The sequence below is a fragment of the Mya arenaria genome, chromosome 14, assembly GCF_026914265.1.
Source record: "Mya arenaria isolate MELC-2E11 chromosome 14, ASM2691426v1".
In the NCBI taxonomy this organism is placed as follows: domain Eukaryota; kingdom Metazoa; phylum Mollusca; class Bivalvia; order Myida; family Myidae; genus Mya; species Mya arenaria.
The window spans coordinates 42,323,660-42,350,595 of NC_069135.1; the positions used below are offsets into that span (position 1 = coordinate 42,323,660).

Consider the following 26,936-nt stretch of genomic DNA (forward strand, 5'->3'; position numbering starts at 1 on the left):
GGGATATTTACTCTCAAAATGACTAACCTTGCTTGCACTCATTTCTGACGTTGCTCTCAAGATTATCAAGCAGCAGCTGCATCTTGCGATAATTTCTCTCCGCGTTGTGACTCTGGCGTCGGCATAGGATCAAGATCAGAAGAATCACGAGGAGCATGAACCCTCCGCCCGCGGCAATACCCATGATGTACTCGGTCGGAAATGTCAACATGGCGATACGCTCATATTCGAGTCTGCCAACTTTGAATTCTAGGTTGCCTATCTTTACCTGTAAAAGGATAAAGAAAATTTTGTTGTCTGTATTTTTCAATAGTGTGATGGTGAGAATTTGTGAATTCTTTTCTCTCCTACAAATATGTCCATGAATTCAATGAGCAAAATTTCACTGAAACATAAAAACAGGAGAGGACTTTCAAATCTATATGGTCTGCAAATGATAGATAACGGTACTGTCACAATATATTGTCACCTTATTTACTGAGGGTTCATCACTGCTGGAGGTTGGGATGCTTGTGGTACAGAAAATCTGGGTCTACGAGATGTTTGACACCAATGATTTGTAAAACTGTTAGACCAAAATAATACTCTCTTTTTTTAACCATCAGAATGATGACAGAATATAAAAAGGGGGACTGCTGTGGAGTACACAGCATCCGGGCCGTGAAGATGTTTGTAACAGTTTAATTATACAGGGACAAATTTTCTTAAATTATGCCTTTAAATTATTACCATGACAACAGAATATGACAAGTCCTTATATCATTTGCATCTGCGGTTGGGGAATGCAGAGGCGTAAAGAAGATCTGTGTCATGAAGATGTTTGTAACAGTTGGTTTTACAGGGACAAATTTTCTTAAATTATACCTTTCAACCATTACCATGACAACCTGATATGACAAGTCCTTATTTCCTCATTTCATTTGAGATGCGTCTGGGAGATCTGGGTCAAAGAGATGTTTGTTACGTAAAAACAGCTAAGTACTTCAGGGATGAAGTTTCTAAAATTATACTTCAAAACTATTACCATGACAACAGGATATGATGAATCCTCGTTTCCGCCTTCATCTCTGCCCGCGGGTTGAGACTGTGGTGGCGTACAGAAGATCTGGGTCTCAGAGATGTTTGTAACGTTGCACTTCTTAGTGCCGATGTAGACCTCGATGTCATATTTTCCCGCAGCCAGGTTTATGCCTACACCCTGATAATAAAAAATGTTTGGTGTAATGTTAAAGTTATATTGCTATTCCTATGTATAATTTGTCTTAGACTTATTTCAAGCTACATGATGACAGTATTTTTATTCTATGTTTTGTTTGTTTATTTTTTGGTGGCTTACATTGTGTAGAAATTAATAAGAGACTAAAGTTCTTGCACAAATTTAAAATTCTTTTCAGCTTAGAATACAACCTTCATTTACAGCCAATAAAATTGCAGATGGGCAATCATTAAGAAGCAGGCTTAATCATTAAGAATTTCGACTTCAGCAGGTGTATAAAGTTCTGCCTACTGCCCCTCATCAGATACACAATCCCTGTGTCTGATTTTGCGTTGACAATGTGTCAGGTTATATTTTAAGTCAGTTAGATGACCTGAATTAAATCTTGATAATTAAGAAGGGCTTGTTCACTACGCTCATGCTGCCCATTCTTGACCATTAAGATTTTAACTCATCTTACTTTGACTTAAATCAGTGTCAATTGACGTGATACCAAACCACCCTTAAATAAATGTTCATAATTGTCGACCTTCAATGAATTATTTCGTTACACAGAGCAGGGAATTTAATTGGGTGCTTGTAATCCAACTTAACCTTTTATTGTATTAGAGATTACTTATTGGTAGTTTAAGGAACTATGAAAAAGCTGAACTATTTTCGAAATAGTTTCACCCAGTTTTCTTTTCCTTAATAAAAGACGGAAAAATCAATCATTGCACAAATAGCTAAACCAATCAACATGTAATTAAGATTTTACGATTTTACATAGACAATAAAGTTTGTTCTTCACAGAAATTGTTAAGCAGATTTAATTAGAATATTTGCAAGAATATTTGCTGAATATAATGCATTGTTCCATAGCCGAAAATCCAGTCAAATTGCCAATAAAATTCTCTTTAACTACAGATAATATCAGTCAATATCTACTGACGTCAAACAAACAGCATAAATAATACAAATTTAGCCTATGTTTGTCATAAATTTGAGTAATATTCTAGAATTTTACAACGCAATAAATATACAGTTCAAGGAATGTCTTTAGTATGAATTCTTTCAAATTTATTGTCTAAGACCCCAGAGAGAAGCCATTATGAAATCCTTAATATAAGATAAACTGTCGCGATAATGAACAATAAAACACACAGGAAAGTCTTCTAAAATACCATCAGTCAATAAAAACTCTTTTTTTTAACATCTCCGCAGTTTTGTCATACACTTTAATGTGGTCCTAAATTAAAAGGGTGCACAGACTTGACAATATCGGTTTCATAGAAAATATGTGCCATTTCGAAAAACATTGAAAATAATGAAAATATAACAATTTAAAAAAAAAAGATTGCCATGTTCAAGGACACCTAAGCACATGCTCGGTGCCATTTTGGAAAACATTGAAAATATAACAATTTAAAAAAAAAGATTGCCATGTTCAAGGACACCTAAGCACATGCTCGGTGCCATTTTGGAAAACATTGAAAGTATAACAATTTAAAAAAAAAGATTGCCATGTTCAAGGACACCTAAGCACATGCTCGGTGCCATTTTGGAAAACATTGAAAGTATAACAATTTAAAAAAAAAGTTGCCATGTTCAAGGACACCTATGCACATACTCGGGCCATATTATCAGCCAACCTTGAATGGTAACTTTTTTTAAATAATTTTTTGCTCGAACTTGCTTGGCTCTAATTCCCCATTGGCTCTCACTGGATGTAAAGGACAGATGTCTTAATACTGAATGTAAGCATTCCCGCTACGCTCAACTTTTCCAAGGATCCAGGTATTTTTGGCAGTTCCTAGTAGTTTGAGCCAATGGGATTTGACTGTATTTCAAACCAAAGACCTTAAATGGTCAGTTAATTTAAAAAAAGCAAAAAAGCATATAATTTAGGTACAGATAAAAAATATAAGCCTGTATGAATGTTTTTGTTTAATTAATAGCTACTTGGCTACAAATTACATAGTAAAAACAGCGCAAAAATATTGCTTATATTTTTTATCTGTACCTCAATCATATGCATTTTGTATTGGTTTTGGTCATTAAAAGTCAAACAAGTTGTATGTATGTACGTATTTCTTTAGACCTTGCGGTCAAAGATAACCCCTGAAAGTGCAAGCACTTATTTTCAACGGGGTCCATTGTTTTTTGCTGAAGGGACAGCACGCTGAAGAGACAGTGGTGGGATACAAGGAAGTCCGGGTGCAATACCCTAGCTCTTTTTCAAGGAGACCCCTTGGTTCTTTTACGTGCTCAGTGTAAAGCACCGATACACGGGGTACAACTTTCCTGGGTTAAACCAGTACCGAGTACACCACTTTTCCAAGCACTACCCTTTAAATACCGAGCGCCAGGCAAGGGAGCTACTTGTACCAACTTTTAACGTCTTTCGGTATGACGCGGCCGGGGATCAAACCCACGACATCCCGCTCCGGCCACGGAGAAGTTAAACACGATAATACATAAAATTAGAACTAAAAACCCATTTTTATTGCATCAACCTATATACTGTGCATCTTTAACTGCAATTATTGATCAATCAATATTTTCTGTTGTACACTCGTTTTATAAGATAGCCCTTAATAATTGCCCTATCAAAATTTCATTTGGTCACCATGAACGTTAAAAAAAACTGAATGTATATGAGACAAAATTTGTTCATTTACAATTTCATTAAAACCATTGCTGGATAAATGTTAAATAGACTCCTCCATAAAACAGAACATTTATGTGTCTTTCCAGTGCAATAAACTCGGATTATTTCTTAAGCCTGACTCTGTACCAAGTTTTAATTAAATCAATGTTTCAAATGGTTTCAAATGAATGACCAACATTTGGTATGAACACAACACAGACATTTTTTTCTGACAATGACATCTGAATGTTTATACTTTTTATGACTGTATTAAACATGCATGCTGATTGCTTTCTATATTACTACCTTGAGACTGTATGCATTAAATCATATTACTTAGCAAAAGATGACATTCATAAAATAAAAAAACATCTATTTCAAAACCTTTATATAACATACCTCAAATATTAGGACCTCTCCTTTAAACTTCTTGATGGAATTTGGCTCTGAGAAATTGTAGACGATAGGGTCAGGATAGTAGGCCATTCTCGCGTTGACCCCAGCACCGGTCAGGTTGCGTACAAATGCCACATTGTCCATTAGAAATGCAAGCTCCACCTCAATATGGTTGGAACTTCGTCGCGTTCGAGTTGTCATGGAAACCTGGAGATGGCGTCGGGGAATTTGTGGCGACGGGCAAGTCATCTCACTGGAGCCTTGACTTTTACACACCTAGTTAAAGAAAGGAAAATTTTCTAATTTACACTCATATTCTTCTCATTTTTGTACTAAATTACTGACAAAGTTTCAAACGGGCCTGGTATTTTTCTCAATCTTGCACTAAATTACTTGTAAAGTTTCAAACGGGCCTAGTATTTTTTCTCAATTTATTACTAAATTTCTTAAAAAGTTTCAAACAGGCTTAGAAAGTATTCGTTTCTGAATTTTGTACTAAATTACTTAAAAAGTTTTGAACGCGACTAATAATCTTCTCAATTTTGGTTTAATTAAGCTACTTAATTGTATTTAGACAAACTACTGCTGGCGCCCCCTTTTTCACACCTTCTGGTCATGTGACCTCTAATAGGTTTTTCTGGGAGCCAATTCCTCGCTCCATGCTAGTTATTACATGCGCGCTTATCAGACTGGAGGCTGGCCATATGTTTAAATTAAATATTTAAGATTTTTGTTTTAATTCGTTATATAAAGAAACAAGTGTTGTTTTAGGACATATATATATATGTACGTTGACAATGAGTGATATAGAAGAAGCCACCTCCCCGGTGGAGGGATTTAATTTTGAAGAATGGGTAGCTACCCAAAAACTGTCGCGTAAGGTGTCGCAGACACTGAGACAAGATGAGTTTGCTACGAAGGAAGCATTGAGACTACTTGTCGAAAGTGATCTAAAACAAATTGAAATTCTATTAGGCGCAGTGAAAATAATCATGCTGGACGTGAAAAGGTGGAACGGTGACAGAACTTGCCCAACTGTGCCAGTGAACACAGAAGCGGCCGGATTTGACTGTACCAGGGATATTCTTACAGGGGCAGGTAAGACCCTTGATTTTTTTCGGTCTGGGCAAGACCAACCAGATACTCTTGTGTTGAGGACAGATGAAGACCATCCATATCTAGGAATATTTCTTGAGGAATGGGGGGCAGGCAACATGCGCGTGCTAAATCATCTTCTTAGAACAAACCAACTACCCAGAGCTGAGATCGAGTACTATTTGGCTTATACCACCAAAATATTTGAATTTATGGAGAGTTATGAATGGAACAGTGTCCTCAATTTTGATTATTCATACCGGGAGTTGCAGGCGGAACATTAATTCCATTGGGGAACCTTCTCGCCGCATATGGAAATGCAAATTCTCGTGCCAAATTGCCCACGAGTCCCAATGCAAGGGAGTCAGGTTAAGATGAATCGTGAGGACTGTCGCATCTTCAAAGCAAAAGGAACCTGCCCATTCGGCTCGAACTGTAAATACCGCCATCTGACCGCAAAAGACACCTCCCAACAACATGAGACAAAAAACCAGTATGGAGCCAATCCACAAGTTTAATATATGAGGCATGGGAAAGACAGATCCCCGCGGACTACTACGATCGTGAATATTTGCTGTTAGGGATTAAAGACGGTTTTCATATTGTACATCAACACAACAAAATTTCAAACTATTCAGAGGTTGATAATTATTTATCAGCCACAAACGAAAAAATGCGCGCGCATTGTGAAGATCAAATTCAAACCGAACTGTCAAATGGACATTACAAAATTGTACATGAAAAACCAATTATTATATCTGCACTAGGTGCTATTCCTAAAAAAGATTCATCAAAAGTCAGACTTATTCACGATTGTAGCAGACCAACGGGAGCTGCAGTTAATGATTTTGCAACAACTAACCACTTTAAATACCAAACTGTACAAGATGCCATGGATTTCATAACACCTGATTGTTTCATGGCAAAGTTGGACTTAGCAAATGCCTATCGCAGTGTAAAAATACATCCATCAAATTTTAAAGCAATGGGTCTTAAGTGGAGATTTCGTGGTCATGATGATTACACCTTCATGGTAGACCAACGGCTTAGTGTCGGTGCGGCGCGAAGTCCCGAATTTTTCAATCGCATTACGCAATCTGTAAGGATAATGATGGATCGTAAAGGCTACAAATCTATTATCTGCTACCTGGAGGACTTCCTAATAATTTCCAAATCATATGAAGAATGCAAAAAGGCCTTACACGAACTTTTACGTTTACTGCGGGAAGTTGGATTCCAGATCAACTACAATAAACTTGAAGGTCCCGCAAAAAAGATGCTTTTTCTTGGTGTAAATTTAGACTCCACTTCTATGACAGTAAGCGTTCCAAATCAAAAGTTAGATGAGTTGCGTTCGTCTTTGCGGTAATTTATTAATCAGAAAAAAGTTTCAAAGCGGAATATTCAGAGCATGGTGGGAAAATTGAATTGGGTTGCACAATGTGTTTACGGGGGACGCTTTCATATGCGTCGCCTTATTAATCGGGAACAAGACATTTTGTGATGGTTGGAATTTATGCAATATTTCAACGGAACTATGCCTATAATTGACAGTAGATCGGCTACCGCCGTAACGATTGATCGTGCAAAATTGCAGCTGGTGGATTTTTCAATGGCGATTTTGTTTATACACCCTGGACCCCAACAATTGCAAAATTACCCATTAACTATCTTGAAGTATTGAGCTTGGAACCTGCAGCTCACCATTGGGCCACAGCTTGGGCAAACAAGAAAGTGTATATACATTGTGACAATATGACTGCATGTGCTATTATAAACAGGGGCTCGTGTAAAGACCCTACAGTGATGAATTCTCTCCGTTGTGTTTTCTGGCTATCAGCCATTTATAATTTCCGTCTTCATGCTGTTTATTATGCCGGACAGTACAACGTTTTAAGTGACAGTGTCAGTAGGCTTCATGAAAATAATGGAATATCAAGACTTCTGAGGCATATGTCTAACTGCGGCTATTTATAACTACAGGGTGACAACATAGTTAGAAAACAACTAATCACACCTGTCATGCTAAATCATATCTTATCTTGTTTGGAATTAAAATCATCGCTTGATGCCACAGTTTGGGCAGCTTGTCTGGCAATGTTTTATGGACTATTACGCCGAAGTAATGTGCTGTCCACCACTGGTGTCAAGTTTAACCCAAACCAACATCTTTGTCAAAGGGACATTATATTTTTTCCTTGGGGAGTGTTATTACACATTCGATGGTCTAAAACTGGATGCCATAAAGATGCTTGGTGTTTGGAAATCTTCATGCTACCAGGACTATATTAACAATGCTGTTCAAACTCGATTTTATATTGTGAAGGAAATACAAAGTTCTCTGAATAACCTAAAAAAATCCCTTTTCTACTACCCCTAATGCTACTTACTACAACCTGGCGGTATTGGAAGATTAGTTTATATTTTATCAACAGATGCAATTTTAATTATTGAGTGTTTATATTTTTGTTCATAATGTAGTACGCTTATCATATTATGTAATTGTTTGCCATATTATATTTTGCCTGTGCTTTATATATGTATTGTTCGCGCGCTTCTGTAGTTTGGAGCAATATTGAAAATTGGATTGATCAATTATGTCAAGTATTAATTAACAATCTGGTAGTTCACACTGTGTATTATGATCATTCTTTTTGCATTATATTTTGTTGCAAAATATTAAATAATAATGTTTTAAGTACAATAAAAAATAAACATTTAAACTTAAAATTGACCTATCATATTTAGTATAGAAATGATTGTCTATTGATATAGAATTGACTCAGATAACTTACAATATCATAACTTGATATTATAAACATTATATATTATATTTTGTATTTTTGTCATCATATTTGCAACTTGCATAACTTCAGTAATTTCTTAAGCAAACACTAAATTCTTACTTTTGACTGTTGTCACTACATTTTAGCACCTTTTTTGTTCTATGGTTTTGCTAATCATAAGAATTAGGCTTAAACACCTATGCAAGCCAGACATGTTGAATGTGATAAGCATATATTAGATCAAAGAAACAAAGATTATCTAAAAGGAAACTCTTAATTCTAAGCCAAGTAAAACTCTTAAGATGACAGTGCCAGTTGTTGGCAACTTAGCCTCAAATTTAGTATTTAAACCCATGACTTCCCAGTCCAGGTTGTCATTTAACCTTGGACAATAAACATCGGAAGTCTGATTTGGGTACTTGTCATCTTATTCACAGGTATGTGGTTTTACTCTGTTATTAGATTGTTATTATATTTTTGACTTAAAAGCTTGGAATTCAATTAAAAGTTCTTTAAATAGGCTAAAATAAGTTATGTATATTGTTGTTACAATTATGTTGCAAATACACACTGTTGACTTTATAATTCACTTGTACTTTATATTAGTCATACAAGTTGTTTCTCTATTTTAATACATTCATATTTATTGGTACCTTTCACATTGCTAAGCGTTGTTATTATCAATATTCCCCAAATATTGTTAATATTCTTAATAATCACATATTCATGTATTTACATCATTATGCTGATTTACTTTAATATTTTGTTTATTATAATTGGTCATTTAACCTTGGACAATAAACATCGGAAGTCTGATTTGGGTACTTGTCATCTTATTCACAGGGACGACCCCCTCTAGCATATCTTCGCTGTGCCGTCTTCGGGTTGTAGTAAGTCCGACACCGAAATTAGCGTCATAAAATGTGTAATAAACAGAGCTGTTAGGAACCTCTTAATTTAACAAAAAGGCAACATAAGGCAGAGTATGGAAAAAGTCATTTTACTATGTAGTTGACAGTTTAAAAAAATAGTTTACAATTTAGGTATCATACTGAAAGGTATGCCCCTACACCAACTAATGGTGTAAATAATTAGATCTATTAAAACAATAATAAACAATATTAAGTATAAATATTGATTTCAAACATTTAGAATATGCTTTCATGTGGTTTAATAGAGAATAAAAGTATCAGTGAAAAAAAATTGATATTCAACAATTTCACATTTTAATACAGCAATAAAATGTCATAATATTTTGTTTTTATTCTTTATTGGGAGAGTTTATACACAGGTATCAATGGGATATTTATTCATATCATCAGGGAACTAGTGATAAACTTGGCATTGATGTATATATGATATATATTTTATTAAAAGTTTTTTGTTACACCAGTCTAAGGCTTTTTATCCCCTATAGTATTAGAGGGTTGGAGGAAAAAAAAACAGCTTTTGAGAAGAGCTGCATTTTTTTGCCACAAAAAGCGCAGCTTTTGTGACGCTTTCTGCAGTATTGGCCAAAAAAGTGCAGCTTTTGCGAAGCTTTCTGCTGTATTGGCTCAAAAGCGCAGCTATTTGCATAAGCTGCGCTTTTTGCTTGAAATAGCGAAGCTTTTTGCGGTATTGGCCTGAAAAAGCGCAGCTTTTGCGAATAGCTGCGCTTTTTGGCCAATACCACATAAAACTTCGCTATTTCAAGCAAAAAGCGCAGCTTTTGCGAATAGCTGCGCATTTTGGCCTGAAGTTCATGTAATAAAGCTCCCTTTAACCCCTTATGCAGTTGTTTGTTTAATACTTATTCATTTGTAAAGTTTTAAAAAGAGCTAGTGTTTGTCTTAATTTTATACTAAATTATTTCAAATGGGCCTAGTATTCTTCTCAATTTTTTACTGAATTACTTTTAAAGTTTTAAAAGGGCCTGGTATTTTTCTCAATTTTGTACTAAATTACTTATAAATTTTCAAACAGGCCTTCTCGATTTAGTAAATTACTAGTTTTAATTATCACTTGCACATAAAACCCTAACATAAGCATAGTGAAGGTTGATTACCAACAGGAGCAAACTACTTAAAAAGTCGTTGAAACATGAACCAGTCGACTTGCAATTACGACAGTCTGCATTTTTGATAAACCAGTCAGATTATCACCCTATGCACACCTCATATTCTTCGTTGACACTCAAATGGAAATGAGCTTTGCTTCTAGACGACAGTCAATCATTCCCTTACTGAATTGAGTAGCACATCACCTGGGTTTTGTACATTGCTTTTGAAACACAAACAAGTTAATAAATCTTGCTTCCAGACGAAATCGAACCATTCCTTTACCGGCTGGAATAACACAACACCTGCTTTTCAATCGTTGGCTTCGAAATTCAAGCAAGGAAATTAATTTTTACCTCCAGACAATAGACAATCAATCGTTTGTATAAAAAACTATTCTTGTTTAAGGACAGTAGCGTGCAGACAGATTGTTTGGTGTTTTAAGCTAGACAGTTACATATTTTTTCCTAATAACCTGCAATTTACCGGGAACAATACACCAACATTTACAGGACATAATTTGTTTTATTTTTCCTCAATAATAATACAACATCAAGAACCTTGCAGTTTTTAGTTAAAACTTTATATATTTTACAAAGATTGTGAAGAAAGTTATAATAATTCACAATCCTTGTTATGATGCTGCACAAGAGCGTGTTTAAACCCAAGTACTAAGGAGATCTCACTTATACGGTTTGGTGACCATCCACCAAACTCACCAGAAGGCCCCAATTTCTCGAAACTTCTTAATCTTAACAGTATTAAGCAGCTTATTTTAACTAGCCAAAAAAATACTTAAATTGAATTTCGATAAGTGAAAGATGGTTTATTGTGATTATCATCATGATAGTTCCTTTCTAAAGTATAACAATCTGTTAAGGGAGTAAATATTACGCAAATGATTGAAAAACAAAACATAGTGAGCTAAGCTTAATCCTGTTATACTTAACTTTACAACTTTAAACTTATATACTTTGTGGTTCAGAGTACTTCCAGGTTTTCTGTATGTTCTTATGTCTTATTCTGCAACCAAACTTTCATTATAACTAAGAAATGTGACAATATTTGGTGCTCTTATAGTGGGATATTACTTTATTCATGGTAATTTGAACAGCTACACAGCAATATATTAACGATGAGATATTGAATAATTTCATATTAAGACAAACCTATTTTCCTGTGCATATGTCATAATTTTAAATCACATAAGTGAGAAACAAAGTTGGCTGCTAAATTGTACGCAAATTAGTGTTGTGCACTGTTAAACAACATAAAAAATAATAATCATAAAAAAACACTAACCTGTTTTTCTGTAGTTCTAATGTCCCCATTTTGGTCGACATACGTAGCAAACATCATTGGCTGCTGTACGGTGTGTAGGTTGGTTCCCCGCACTGTTACACGACGTCCACCGCTAAAAACCAAAAGACAAGATCGTGTAAAATGAAATGTATAGCATTAATTAATGAGCAAGTGTACGTAACTAGACATCATCACACGCCTGATGTTTGCAGGATATTGACGTCATTTCCGTTTACATGTTGTGATACAAAAGTTATTAAAGGTCGTGCATGATTTTACAACAAATTACACTATATCATGCTATTACAAGTTTTCCCCAAGAAAATTTCGTAATAACTTTATAATTATCTAGCAGCATAATGAAGGTAATTTATCAAATTCGCTAAACACTTTTGGATACCATAAGATGCTTATGTGCAATGTCATCAGAAACAATCGTCTAATTATTTCAGCTGCATGCAGGGCTTTTTTTTAACAGTTATGAGGAAGACACCCAGATCTCGCCTAATAATAATTTTTAAAAAAGCCTACCCGCCCTACTTGTCTTTGAAAAGGATGTAACCCTTACGGAACAATTTTTTTTTTTTTGCCTAAGTAAATGCCGGAAATGACTACAAACCTGACAAAACTATGAAGAGGTGCTATGCTGTAGATCAAAGGGTCTGGAAAATACTGGAAGTTGACATTCAGATTTTTCTCCTCGTAACCATCGAAGAACATTCGAAACGGCTGGGGTTGATCGCGCGATGCGTTGACTGGTTTTGTCTCACAGAAAGCCATGTTGCTGGTTACCATATCTCTGTAGTGGAAAAATACTAGAATCAGTTTCTGTGTTCTTTAAGGCCTTAAAATATTTCTTTAAACTTTCATCCAAATTTAAAAAAAACATATCTCTGTAATTGAAAAAATACTAGAATCAGTTTCTGTGTTCTTTAAGGTTCTTTAAGGCCTTGAAATATTTCTTTAAACTTTCATCCAAATTTAGAAAACAGGGTTGCCATCTAATGGCCTGTAAAAATGGAAAGTTTTCAAGAGTTGCCCTCAGTTTAACTGTTGAAAACAAAATCACTCACAGCTCCAAGGTTCGAAAACAGACTCCATCAGCTTTCATCACAATCAAGCCAAAAGACATTTGAAAATCACTACTTAAACTAAAGCTATCACTGGATGTGATAAGTATCCCCACCACACCACTTTCTTGTAATCAAAAGTATCACTGAGAAGGCATCAATTAAGTTATGGTCTTCTACTATATAGAAATATAGTGGTGGGGTTATAATAAAAGTTCTTGTGATATTGTCTTCATCGTTAAGTGCTGATTACAGTCCAAAGACCCTAATCCTGAAACTTATGTTTGACTATGAGGTAATTCAGTCTAGAATCATAGAGGTACTTTTTACGTTTTTTTATGCATATGTCCAGAACTTGACAACTGTAAAGTCTAAAATTAAAAATCTCTCAACCCTGAATTCAGGACTTATCATGGGGCTGTTTTAATAGGAATTCTTGGAGTCATTTCATAGACCGAAGATATTTTTAACAGAAGTTCTGGGGCCAATTTAACTGATGTATTCAGTCAGAGTTCGAAACTTAAGACTCAAAATCTCAGATTTTATTTTTTTTGTTTTAAAACTGCTCCAACAAGAGTTATAATGATAAATATTGTTACAAATAACATGTTCTACAAATAAGATGTCACTCATACTTTGGCAAAAATAGTTCATAATATTTAAGATATTTGGAACGTTTTAGAATTAACATTTCTAATAAAACAATGAAAAGGGAAAAGCCCAGTAGTCGAAAATTCAAAAATAAACCCTGTTTCGAGCCACAAGACAAGGACCCAAATGTCAACGAACTCGAGAAACAAACATATATACCACCACATACATAAATACAAACACCACAGTCAGACCAGTAACTGATCAAAAAGCTTTATCTTAAACTCAGACTCATAATGACAGCGAATACTGGCCCTGAATGTTGAAAATCTCTCCCAGTCACGAAATGGCAGCTAGAACAGATGATGAAATGGTTCCCTGAACTTTATACATTATTGTTTTTTTGTTTTTGCTGTGCCACTACTTCAAATATAGCACTTCTTGTAATCATCATAAAAACACTCTTAAATTTCACTTTTAGCAGTAAAACACATTTTACATCTTTTTAATGTTTCAATTTGTGGAATATCATAGAAATCCATAGTCCTGTCTTAGTACTATAAGAGACATGAACTTCTGACTTCAAGACAGAAATGGTTTTAATTGGTTGCCTGAAGTCCCTTGGGATCAATAAAAATCTTTCATCTTTATTTTACTTTTGTATACCGGTACATCTTTTAATCATCTCTGAATATTCTTATATCAAAAACAAATCTTGTAATGTTTAATATTTCTCTTTAAAATTGATTCATATGCGTAAAAATAAATAAAAAATAAATAAATGTGGATATATAATTTATTATATTCATGCATTGTTTTCCGCCAGTTCCTATAATTCAATGAAAGAATATAACACCTAAAAGATTACAAACTGCATCGTTACTAGTTGATTTAGATCTGCAGAAACACCATAATTGAACGAATGAATATATATATAACACCTAAAAGATGACAAACTTAAATGTTACTTGTCAATTAACATTTGCAGAAACACCATAAAAAGTTGCATACAAAAAACAAGAATGCACGTTTTCCTAGATCGATTCGAAAATACTGCTGAAGTATTCCATAATGGTGACAAATGTGGTTCCTAGGACTTTTCCGAGGGTATAGTAATATATTTTCAACATCATTCATCCGAGATTTCCGTTTTTGTGTTTCTTAAGATACAAAGAATACGCAAAACCCATTTATCATTTCTGAAAGAATTTATGATGTTCAATTCCGAGTACTGTGATAATCAATTTTCAAGCAAAAACCAAAGATCCTAAAAGCACTGAATAAACCAAAACAATTGATAAAATTTCGTCATGTGTGGGAGAGATAGAGAACAAATTGCAGGTCTTGAAAATGAAAAATGTTTTTTTTTAAATATGTTTATGCCATTTCGATTTATCTTCCAAAGGCTCCCATTAAAAAATAAAATTTCAAGTATAGGATGGTTAATTTTATCAAACAGAGGCATTTATAAATATTCCCCAAAGGGAATGGATTTATTCCCAACTTCACAAAGGATTTCAATCAACTCCCATTACAATGCAACAAGATCGTCCACACTCCTCTTGCACTTTTTGTTTGTTTTATTTTCCAGTTGAACATTAACAGGCATTACTCAGCAGTTATTAAAGCCAGAATCATGGGCTTTGCCAGTATCAACAATACAATGAAAACTTTAGGGACAAGCTCAGTAGTTGAAAATTAAAAAACCCCACCCTAAATAGGGGAACTAAACAAGGGCCCAAATGACAATGAACTTGAGACACAACATTAACACCACAAAATGTGAGAAAAAAAACACTATGTACACATATGATATGTACAATGTATACACATAATATGTACAATGTATACACAATGTGTACTATATATACCATTTGTGTACACAAAATGTGTACTATGTTTACACAAAATACACAAAATGTCTACTATGTATACAATAAATGTGTACTATGTTTACAAAAAATGTGTACTATGTATACAATAAATGTGTACTATGTTTACACAAAATATGTACAATGTATACACAAAATGTGTACTATCTATACAATAAATGTGTACTATGTATACAATAAATGTGTACAATGTTTACACGAAATATGTACTATGTATACACAATGTGTACTATACATACCATTTGTGTACACAAAATGTGTACTATGTTTACACAAAATGTGTACTATGTTTACACAAAATACACAAAATATGTACAATGTATACACAAAATGCGTACTATCTATACAATAAATGTGTACTATGTATACAATAAATGTGTACTATGTTTTCACAAAATATGTACTATGTATACAATAAATGTGTACTATGTATACAATAAATGTGTACTATGTATACAATAAATGTGTACTATGTATACACAAAATGTGTACTATGTATACAATAAATGTGTACTATGTATACACAAAATGTGTACTATGTATACAATAAATGTGTACTATGTATACACAAAATGTGTACTATGTATACAATAAATGTGTACTATGTATACACAAAATGTGTACTATGTATACACAAAATGCGTACTATGTATACACAAAACATGAAATATGGACTCTCTATTCACAAATGTATGAACTATGTATACAATGTATACACCATATCTAACCTCATAATAACACACTCCACTTTCCCGATTGAGGCTGTGATATCCCGTCCAGTGTTAAGGTTCTGGCCAGATATGGTGATGTATGAACCTCCCGACCTAGGCCCCAGGGTGGGATTGATTCTTGTGATCCTGGGATCCTGAAACACAAGAATCCATATAAATAGGTTAGCAAGTGCAAATAATGGTCAGAACATACCGGATTCAGCAGCAAAAGATGACACTGAAATAAAACACAAGGCTTATAGAAAGAAATAAGCCTTAATTAAACTGTCAAGTACAATAAGGTCAACTGAAACAAGCTAAAAAAATTTATTTTTTTATCTCTTCAAAATATTTTTCCACATTGTGGGACTCATACAAACCTGATATGCAAACTTCTGGTGGAATGTAACCGCAAGCCTGTCGGGCAGTGCCACAGTTACAACGCCCACTCTTTCTGATAGACTGGGTCCCAGCTTACAAACAATCCACTGTGAGGGCTGATAGTGATCCCTTATAGGGGCACATCTGATCCCTGAAATAAAGGAGAAAAAACAACATTAATTAGTGGTATGTAACCGCAAGTCTATCAGGCAGTGCCATATACATGGACTAACAACACCCACTCATTTTAAGTCCTATCTTAGAAGCCATCTACTGTTAGCGCTGATCGAAATCCCTTAAAAGGACACAATGGATACCTAAAATAAGAGGTTGAACGATGCACTACAATCAATCACAATGTACATAGCTATCTTATTGATGAATGAAATATTACATGTGTATGTAAATTAATATTTCGTATAGGCTATAAAGCTCTTACCTGCAATGCTCACAGCGTTCTGAACCTCATCAAACTTGGAGCCAAGGTCTTTCCCCGAGATGTTAACATACGTGCCGCCACCTATAGGCCCAGTCAATGGGGTCACCTAGAAATTCAGTTTCACATTTAAAACCTCACTCTTCACTTTGGAATTACAAACAATCATACAAATTACACTAAAACCATTATTTCTCTCTATGTCAATAAATAATAAATAAAATCTGGCATTATCTTGTATGGATAGACAAACAAGGATTAGGGCATAAAGGAGGACTACAAATACATGCTAATGTTAGTCCATTTCTCTCATTTGGGCATGGGCTATTGGTGTTCAAACTTATTTATGCTCGCACTTGGGCAAAGCCCATTCGGAAAGTGCTCCAGATAAGATTGTTAGTTAATTTTTTGGAGCAGATTGCATAGACAAATGTTGCCCTGATAAAAGCTACCCTGGTTCCTTAACGTGTACCAGTGTATAGCACTGTCACACATGACCCTCCCCTAGCCATGGGAAATAACTCCACAATCATTATAGCCAGGGTGCTGGACCTTGGCACAAGAAATATGCAAATTTTCTTTGGTTACCTGTGTACTTGATATCTTATATTTGTGGATGACCATTGTTTAAAGTTTTAACACAAATTTGATACCAAGGTTAAAAGAATACCATTATTTTTTCTTCGAAAAACAACAGACAGGCTAAAATGGCTTACAATTTGTATCTGTGGAGCAGGACAGGGTTCATACACCAGACTGTGACAGTGTGACTGGTATTTGCAGCTCTTATCACACCAATTACATTGTAGCTGGGGAAGTGTGTGATTCACACTGTGGCATAGACCACACTCCCCCTTCGACAGAACATCGCACCTGTAGATTGTCACTGAAATAAAGAATCACATTTATTACTCTGTATCTTGGGAAGTTTGTGATTCACACTGTGGCATAGACCACACTCCCCCTTGGACAGAACATCACACCTGTAGATTGTCACTGAAATAAAGAATAACACTTATTACTCTGTATCTTGGGAAGTGTGTGATTCACACAGTGACATAGACCAAACTTCCCCTTGGACAGAACATCACACCTGTAGATTGTCACTGAAATAAAGAATCACACTTATTACACTGTATCTTGGGAAGTGTGTGATTCACACTGTGACATAGACCACACTCCCCCTTGGACAGAACATCACACCTGTACATTAAAGAATCACACTTATTACACTTTATCTTCAACAGTGTGTGACTTAAACAGTGGCATGCTAATTAAGTCACACTGTGTCCCACTTGGCTAGATCATCACACCTGTATGCAGATTTTCAATGAAATGAAGAATCACACTTATTACACTGTAGCTGAGGAAGTGTGATTCACACTGCCCACTGGCCAAATCTTTACACACCCTTTGCTCAATAAATGCATGATTCACGTAGTACTAATATGGAGAGTGCAGTTCACAACTGCCTTTGTTGACATGGCTAAACCAATACATAAGAATCACAAAGGGAATTTAGGCAAACTGCAAATATATCAAAATCATGTCTGTATGCAATCTGCCTAGTCTCTTATCGAATTTCATACCAGTGGATAAAAATCAGTGTTTTTTTATATTGATGCAGAAAGATACACACCAAACAGTCCTTGCGCATCCTCAATGCGATATCGATCCCCCCAGTACACGAGCAGTGGAGCGTTGTACATTCCCTCTGAGTGGTAGGCAGGAACCATCTGAAATATGCATACATCATTTCTGGTATTGTTTTGTAGTATTATCGACAGTTTCATATGCTATTGTTTTATAACTTTGGAATCAATGCCCCATGGTACACTTAAGACAGTTGCATAATACGTGCCCTTGAAATGGTACTTAGGAACAAAACAAAATGAATCATTTTGTTAACAACAGCTTTACATGCATTGGATCAACCCCAAACACCCCCCCCCCCTCCAAATCACACCCTTGCCACCAAAAATATAAAATAAAATGGTTTGGTTAGGGTTACATCCTTTTCAAAAACAGGTCGGGATGGTAGGCTTTAGTTTTTTATTAGGCTTCAGAATGTAATTGTCATCAGATTGCATTTTTTCATATTTCCTGTCAAAAATTAATAGTTTATGGCTTAAAACATTATTTACGCTTTACAAAAAGTGCATAAAACATAAAAAATTTAACATAAATACGAAAAAAAATTCAGAAGTCTAATATCACTGGTTTTCAGACATTTACACAAAATTTGCCAATTCCAAGACAAAAAATAAAAAAAGTTGTCAAAACATTTAATCTGTAAGAGTGCAACTTTAAGGAATTCTTAAGTTATGAAATAAACCCATATTTTTTTTTTTTTTATATTTCTAAGAACTTCTTAACGGTAATGAAATTAAAATCTTATTTTTTAAATTCTTTAAGAAATGAAATTTCTTAAGAAATGAAAATTTACAAATGACAGACATCTTTTTTTATTTGTCGATGAATTGTTATTACAATTTAGATGTACTAAATTCTGCCTTTGTCTAGACAGTTAAATATTACCCAGAGAACTTTTTAACAATATCAAATACAATATTAATCTTAATTAAGTTTTATTTTATTGCTTGAAAACGGGTTCAATTGAAAAATTATTGCAATTCTCAGAAAAAACACTTTTATAATAAAAGAAAAGAAATTGAACAAATTTCTTTTCTTTTGAGAACACTTATTATGCATTTTAGCATCACTAAACACCACTTTTTTTTTCAAGAAAATCTTGAACATTTTTAGTTCAAATAAGCTGCATAATCTTCAAATGATAAAGCTTCGCACTCTTGCATATGCCATGCCAAAACACAATTACAAGTTTATCTCAATTTTACCAGTTCATAGACATTTAAGAAAATCTTATTCCAATTTCAAACGATTACACGATTAGTATCGCAGATAATAATTACAAAATAGATCATTTTTCTCAAAGTTCATTTCCAAAGATTTACGACCTGACATAAAATTACATGAGATCAAACATCTGTTTAAATAACCATCTCTCAAACGGATGCTGATATCTTTAAAGGTATCAAATTTTGACAGTCGATCTCCAACGTGGTAACCTTTTTACATATAAAAATTTCTTTGTTATCTCATCTATGATATACAAGATATATTACATTTTAACTACATCTCCTCAGTATAAAATGTTACTATAATGCCAATCAACCCTTGGGGATGATGAATCGAGTCATGGAATCTTTACACAATGCAACCAGAACTAAATTAGCTAATATTAAAGGGACTTTACACCAGATGGTCCCAATATCTATTAAAGGGACTTTACACCAGATGGTCCCAAAATCAGCAAATCAGCAAATATCCATTTAACAAGAGATGTTAGTGAAACATTTATGCCCCCTTGGGAGCCAAATTGTTAGTAGGATTTGGACACTTAAATAAAATATGGACAATCAGAAAACCTTTTTTCAGCTTACAGTCACACTGACCTTGACCTTTGACCCACTGACCTCAAAATCAATAGGGTTCATCTGCTGGTCATGACCAATAAGCCTACCTAGTATGAGGTCCCTGGGTCAAAGCGTTCTCAAGTTATTGATCGGAAACCGTTTTTCATGTTAAGGTCACACTGACCTTGACCTTTGACCCACTGACCTCAAAATCAATAGGGTTCATCTGCTGGTCATGACCAATACACCTACCAAGTATGAGGTTCCTGGGTCAAAGCGTTCTCAAGTTATTGATCGGAAACCGTTTTTCATGTAAAGGTCACACTGACCTTGACCTTTGACCCACTGACCTCAAAATCAATAGGGTTCATCTGCTGGTGATGACCAATACACATACCAAGTATGAGGTCCCTCGGTCAAAGCGTTCTCAAGTTATTGATCGGAAACCATTTGGTATTCCGACCGACCGACAGACAGACCGACCGACATGTGCAAAACAATATACCCCACTTTTTTCAAAAGGGGGCATAAAAATAGCCCAAATTGGTTTCTCAGTTTATAGTGTGTATATTTAGCATGTGAAAGTCACATGATTAGTACAGATGCATATACCAATGCTATTTTTTAATTTACTGGTTTTTACATGGTAGATAACCCCAGCAAATTTCAAAATGCGCAAAAAACTGCGAAAGATACAGTATACCTGAGGGATAGCTGGTAAAATGGGCCATGTTTTAACCTTCCAGGGGGCCCCCCAGTGTCGAGTGAATGTGGTGGTTTTGTCTTCACGCCAAGAAAAGCAGGAAATGGGCCTTACCTAGGGTCGGACATTTGATGGGGATTTTACCAGCAGGTCGTCTCTGCAGGTTGGGGATTTTACCCGGGCTTGGCTGGACCATAAGTCAAAGTCCCCACTATTCCCCCGACCTTGGGGGAGCCTTAATGTTACAAATGACTGCATGGTGCACTAGTGCATTTAAATCTATGTACAAGAAGGAGACTTAAATGAACTTAAATCTTTTAACTTAATTTATTAGCTTTGCACGGAGACTGGGACATGTTTCAATAAAGCATTTTCGTGTTTAACTTCAATTATCTCAAATAATAGATCAATTTGGCTATAGAACCCTATTATATAATATTACTTTCTTATGCATTTGAACACAAAATAGAAACTATTATTTAATTTTGCAAATTCTTGAATACTAATAGGTTCAAATTTTGCTCCACTCAAAATCTCTGGAAAGTTTATGTACTCGGCAATAATTTTGAGGACTTAAATATCATATCAATATATATCTGATTATTAATATCTCAGGACAATTTTCATATCAAACATAACAACATTGATATAAAGTTTCAGTATAAAAATATTTAAAGTTTGCCTCGACCCCATTGTTACATCCCGCTACCGGTTTCATATGGGAAAAAAAACACCATATGTTTAATAAAACGAATATCAGAAAATCAGATATGACAATAAAGTAGAATATTAAATTTAATCAGATACTCAAAAGATAGCAAACACCTTTAATAGCCTTTAAAATATATGTTTATTGTCGTCTAAATGGATTCAGCAAGTTTCAAGTTCTTGAAAGATGCAATAAATTCATCTAATGGCTATCATCATGCAAGCACATATTTAAAGCTGCACTCTCACAGATTGACCTATTTGACAACTTTTTCATTTTTTGTCTCTGAGTCAGCTGATTTTGGCATCAATGTTTTCAAATCAGTCATATTGATAAATGACAACTTAACAGATCTTAATTGTTATGAAAGCTACTGAGATTTTTATTTTTATTAAAGCGTTAGTAACACTTTTAGCCATTAAAGAGCGTAAATATTAAAAACTGCAATCTGATCTTTTATCAGTAGTCTTATATCAGTGGTTTCCAGCCATTTACTCACAATTTGGAAAATTCCAAGACATTCGGAACTCCTCGGCCATTTTTTTCCAAAACAACCTCGGATGTATGCCGGTACATCAGTTGAAGTAGTTCGTATTTGATTGAATTATATCGTTAATTAAATTTAGTGTTTTAGAGTTGTATTTATTGATCTAAGTTTAAATTGATTACCAGTGAAGTGTATTATTGCAAACATAAATAAGATTCCCGAGAGTTAAGACATAAAGTTTAACTGCTAAATAAAATTACTACACGATCTACTTGCAGCGGACTTAAACGTACCTCTTTTTGAGTATGTAAACCGTCCAAATACATCCGAGGTTGTTTTTGACAAAAATGGCCGAGGAGTTCGGAATGATTCCAAGACAAGAAAATAAAAAGTTGTCAAAATGGTCAATCTGTGAGAGTGGAGCTTTAAGACATTCTCAACGTTTCATTTTTATGTATACACTGTTGATGAATTCATGCACTACATTACAGTACATTACTTTTAACAAAAAGATGTTCCCAAGAGCTTGAAGCTTCAACGTAAACATTATTGCCAAGAGCCTGAGGTTTTAATATCAATTTAATCTTTACTTCTTTACAGTTTGTATTCCAAATATTTAATATTTGGAATGATTTCAGATAAACAAATTCCAAAATATATTTTTTAACACATTACAAGTATGCTCATCATGTACATGCTTTTTATCATTAATTAATAGTTAAGGCCTTAAAAGAAAAAAAACAACAGTTGGTTCAGGTTTCCCGACCCTACCTATATACAATATAGGCGCCGATCCTACTGTTTTTAACGTCAGTTGGTGAAAAAAAAATCAGAACACAGAAGATTACTTATTCACCATTCTCCAATGATGACAATAACATTTTCAAATGAAGCCCAATAAAAAATAAATTAAAAGCCAACCAACCCTGTAACCTGTTTTTGAAATGGATGTAACTCTAACCAAACCATTTTTTTTGGCCTCAGCACAAGACGGTTGTAATTTTGCATAAAAATAAGAGGACCTACATTGATCTGTCTTGCGTAAAGCTACCTTTAGGATAAAAAGAGAAATTGTGTCTTGCGTAAAGCTACCTTTAGGATAAAAAAGAGAAATTGTGTCTTGCGTAAAGCTACCTTTAGGATAAAAAAGAGAAATTGTGAAAAGCTGCTGTCATTGGCCAAGTGTATTACTCAAAATATGAAGGGACGTAATTGGAATATATTTCAGCCATAGTATTGGAACCTGTTACTGATGTGCATATTGTCATAAAGAATATGTGTACGAAGTTTCTTATCAATATGTTGTCAATGAACACCTTTGTGATATGGCCAAGGGTAAAGTCTTTGCCAATGACTGCTTCCACTGGGGAGAATGATGACAACAACACTATATGCTGTATGAAATGTAAACCACAGAGTGTCCTGAGGCTGATGCTCATTTTTTTTTTCCAGACCATGCTATACTGTGAATTGTCTCTGGCAACATTTGTACCAAGTTTCATTTTCATATCTTAAACGTTTTTTTATTGCATTGGGACTGGTTTTGCATGATGACGAGGTCGTTTGCCAATGACGACATCAAGGCTATGACAATACCACAACATTATTCTTCCAAAAACTGACAAGCTTAACCTTTACATCAAAAGTTTCAAATGATTCTGTCAGGGCCTCACTATTACTAAACATTTACATCAAAAGTTTCATATGATTCTGTCAGGGCCTCACTATTACTAAACATTTACATCAATAGTTTCATATGATTCTGTCAGGGCCTCACTATTACTAAACATTTACATCAATAGTTTCATATGATTCTGTCAGGGCCTCTCTATTACTAAACATTTACATCAATAGTTTCATATGATTCTGTCAGGGCCTCACTATAACTAAACATTTACATCAATAGTTTCATATGATTCTGTCAGGGCCTCACTATTACTAAACATTTACATCAATAGTTTCATATGATTCTGTCAGGGCCTCACTATTACTAAACATTTACATCAATAGTTTCATATGATTCTGTCAGGGCCTCACTATTACTAAACATTTACATCAATAGTTTCATATGATTCTGTCAGTGCCTCTCTATTACTAAACATTTACATCAATAGTTTCATATGATTCTGTCAGGGCCTCACTATTACTAAACATTTACATCAATAGTTTCATATGATTCTGTCAGGGCCTCACTATTACTAAACATTTACATCAATAGTTTCATATAATTCTGTCAGGGCCTTACCATGCTATTTAGATGACAAGTGATATTTCCGTCCGAAGTACGATTTGCTGGACTTGTGTATTCGATCCCGCCTACCATTACATGGCATGTGTACTGTAGGTTTCGAGGCTGAAATGGACAAGAATGTGTGCTGTAGTGTTTAAAACGTCATTGCATGGCAATATGGCCAAAAAGTGGTTTTGCATTTGTAGCTCCTGACATCTAATTCAAGTCTGTCTCTTCGCAACTCAGGTCCAGCTTATATTATACTGTAACCGTTGCCGGCCTCTATCAATAAATATTTACACCAAATTAATGAAATAAATGAGATAAATTAATGAGATCCAAATAGACTCCAGATGGGCTATGTCTAGTCCTTCCCTATCCCCAATGTAAGTCTGATTGGGGTTATAGACAGTCCCATTTAGTTCGATAAATACTTTTTTTTTCGAAGTGTAATACCAAAACAGAAGCATTTTTCATTGAACAAGGACAAAGCAGTCAAGAAAAGAAGATAATTGAGGCCCCAATTTATGGAAAAAGGTCATTCTCAAACGAGTACACTATTTAAATCCTGTGTATATTGCAAAAAATAAAATTAAATCTAATTCTGTCATCTTGTTTTATTTTTCTATTTAATTGTTTTTGTCATGATGGGTAAATCCTCAAGAACATTTCCTTCTATTTGACCTTAGAAAACAATCTACATTTTCAGTGAAAGAAATTGCAGACCAGCAATCATAAGTTCCAGGCTTAATCAATAAGAATTTCAACCTTCGCGGGTGTTTGAAGGTCCGCCTGTAACTACCATTTAACAGATACAGTCAGACAATGAGGTTGTATTCCAAGTCAAAGTTAGATGACCTGAAGTAATAACTTAATGATTAAGAAGGGCTTGTTTGCTACGCTCTCTCTGCTGATTCTTAATCATTAAGATTTTACTTCATATCATCTAACTATTGCAAAGATAATCTAACTATTGCAAAGATGTATATCAGTATAATCAATGAGAGAAAATGATACTTGTATACTAAAAACTTCGAACCATGTTATACTGCGTATATTGGTAAAACGAGTTGCAATAAGTGATCTTGTAATTACTTTTTTTTCCGAGAATCTCAGGGGGCCAGAGGCAATATTCTTATCTTAGATATCAAATGAAAAAGTTTAACAGTTGATATAAACTAAAGTGAGATTCAAACTTAAAACAGAGCCTAACACAGACACACATACACCTTGCAGTTTTCCTCAAATTGACCGTTCTCCAGCACTTAATTAAGCCATCAAACTTGTACTATAGTCTCAAGTGGTTTGCAGGTTCACTGAAAAACTACCCTTAGAATAACCTTAGAATCTAGTACTGTATAGTGTTCAAATTTTGTAAGGTATTTAAAAAGGTAGGAAAAACATTTTTTCAAATAGTAAAATAACCAAGAAATAGATTCTTTTAAGCTTAAGCTATATTAAGCACAGGTAAAGCATCACACTGCATGAATGATAGTTTGTTTATATAATAAACAAACCTAGAAAATTCTCCATTCCAGGGCCTATAAATAATGTATTGTTGTCCATTATTTTTATTTTATTTTTTGCTAATTTTTGCCTGAAATGAAAGCACTGTAGATTATTGCTTTAAATGGTGGCATTTTTTCTCTCTCAATATTTTGAATGTATTTACAGACATTTCTTCCAGATTTGGATCACACTTTTACGATCGATTCATTTCAAGGTCAAATACAAAACAGCAGAAATTTAAAATCACTACCAAAGTAACCATTCATACAGTATATGAGAATACCAATTCTCAGGGGTCCCAGTAAATGGGAAATGCCAGACAAAAATGATGATGCCTTAGCCTAGGTGTGGTCTTTATATCTAGATTTAAAAACACATAAACTTGAGGGGGTTAATAAGTTAATTTCTGGCATTAAGACTGTCTGGAAATTCATTGAAACCCCCCCCCCCCATCTTAAAAAAGAGGCATCTTGGCAGAAAGCTATTTTGTTAATAAAAGCAGTAACCTATGGAAACTATTTAGAAATCTCTACTTTTCTCAAAATTATTGGATAATTTTCTTTGGAAAATTCAATCAAAGTGCTCAAAATGACCTTCTATTAGAGTTAAATTTTCTTCGTAAATTATTTTTCGCTATAAATGGTTATGGAAATAAGCTCATTTCTTAGAACATCAGAACAAGTTTTCTGAATAAAACACGATTTTTTGCAGAGCACAGTTTGAATGGACATCGATGGACCTTCTATTTACAAACTCATATCTTATGCACCAAATTTCATTCTTTACACTGTATATTAAGTTTGATGACTTGGGCATTCATAATATTTGTTTTAACTTAAATCTTGAATCTATTTTCACCCTAACATATGAGGTCATATAATAGAATGTGGTATTCATTCATTTACAGTGAAATTGCGATTTCAATGATTTTTGATTTGAGTTGAGTAATATTTCAAAGCAGATCCATACCTGTGGAAAACTGTATCCACCAATATCTATATGAGTTGAGTTGTATTTTATTTCAAACCTGATCAATATTTGTAGAAAACTGTATCTATAAATAACATTACGAGTTGAGTTGATTTAGCATATATTAAACTTAATACCTGCAGAAAACTGTATCTTAGTTTAAACATATGATATTTATTTTACAACGATTATGAAACAAACTATTACAACATTATATTAATCAATCTGGTTAGCGATTTTACACGAGAGTGTGGTCTTGTGTTGAGGAGGAAACTGGGAAACCTGGAGAAAACCCACTTGTCGGACTTGATGACCACAAACCAAACTCACATGCGCCAAAGCCAGGAAG

General features: G+C 34.4%; 1 protein-coding gene across 8 annotated transcripts in view; it reads right to left on the reverse strand.

The window, feature by feature from the left end:
• Positions 1-26,936, reverse strand: part of LOC128217129 (plexin A3-like) — a 124,908-nt gene that overhangs the window by 17,842 nt on the left and 80,130 nt on the right. For all 8 annotated transcript variants that reach the window (XM_052924038.1, XM_052924039.1, XM_052924031.1 and 5 more), the window contains 11 exons: positions 24,125-24,232; positions 18,183-18,279; positions 17,260-17,429; positions 16,547-16,652; positions 16,107-16,258; positions 15,745-15,881; positions 12,083-12,262; positions 11,464-11,575; positions 4,245-4,517; positions 1,025-1,198; positions 28-268 (listed from right to left, as the gene is read on the reverse strand). In XM_052924038.1, coding sequence (XP_052779998.1) covers positions 28-268; positions 1,025-1,198; positions 4,245-4,517; positions 11,464-11,575; positions 12,083-12,262; positions 15,745-15,881; positions 16,107-16,258; positions 16,547-16,652; positions 17,260-17,429; positions 18,183-18,279; positions 24,125-24,232 — 1,750 coding nt within the window. The remainder of the gene's footprint in view (positions 1-27; positions 269-1,024; positions 1,199-4,244; positions 4,518-11,463; positions 11,576-12,082; positions 12,263-15,744; positions 15,882-16,106; positions 16,259-16,546; positions 16,653-17,259; positions 17,430-18,182; positions 18,280-24,124; positions 24,233-26,936) is intronic.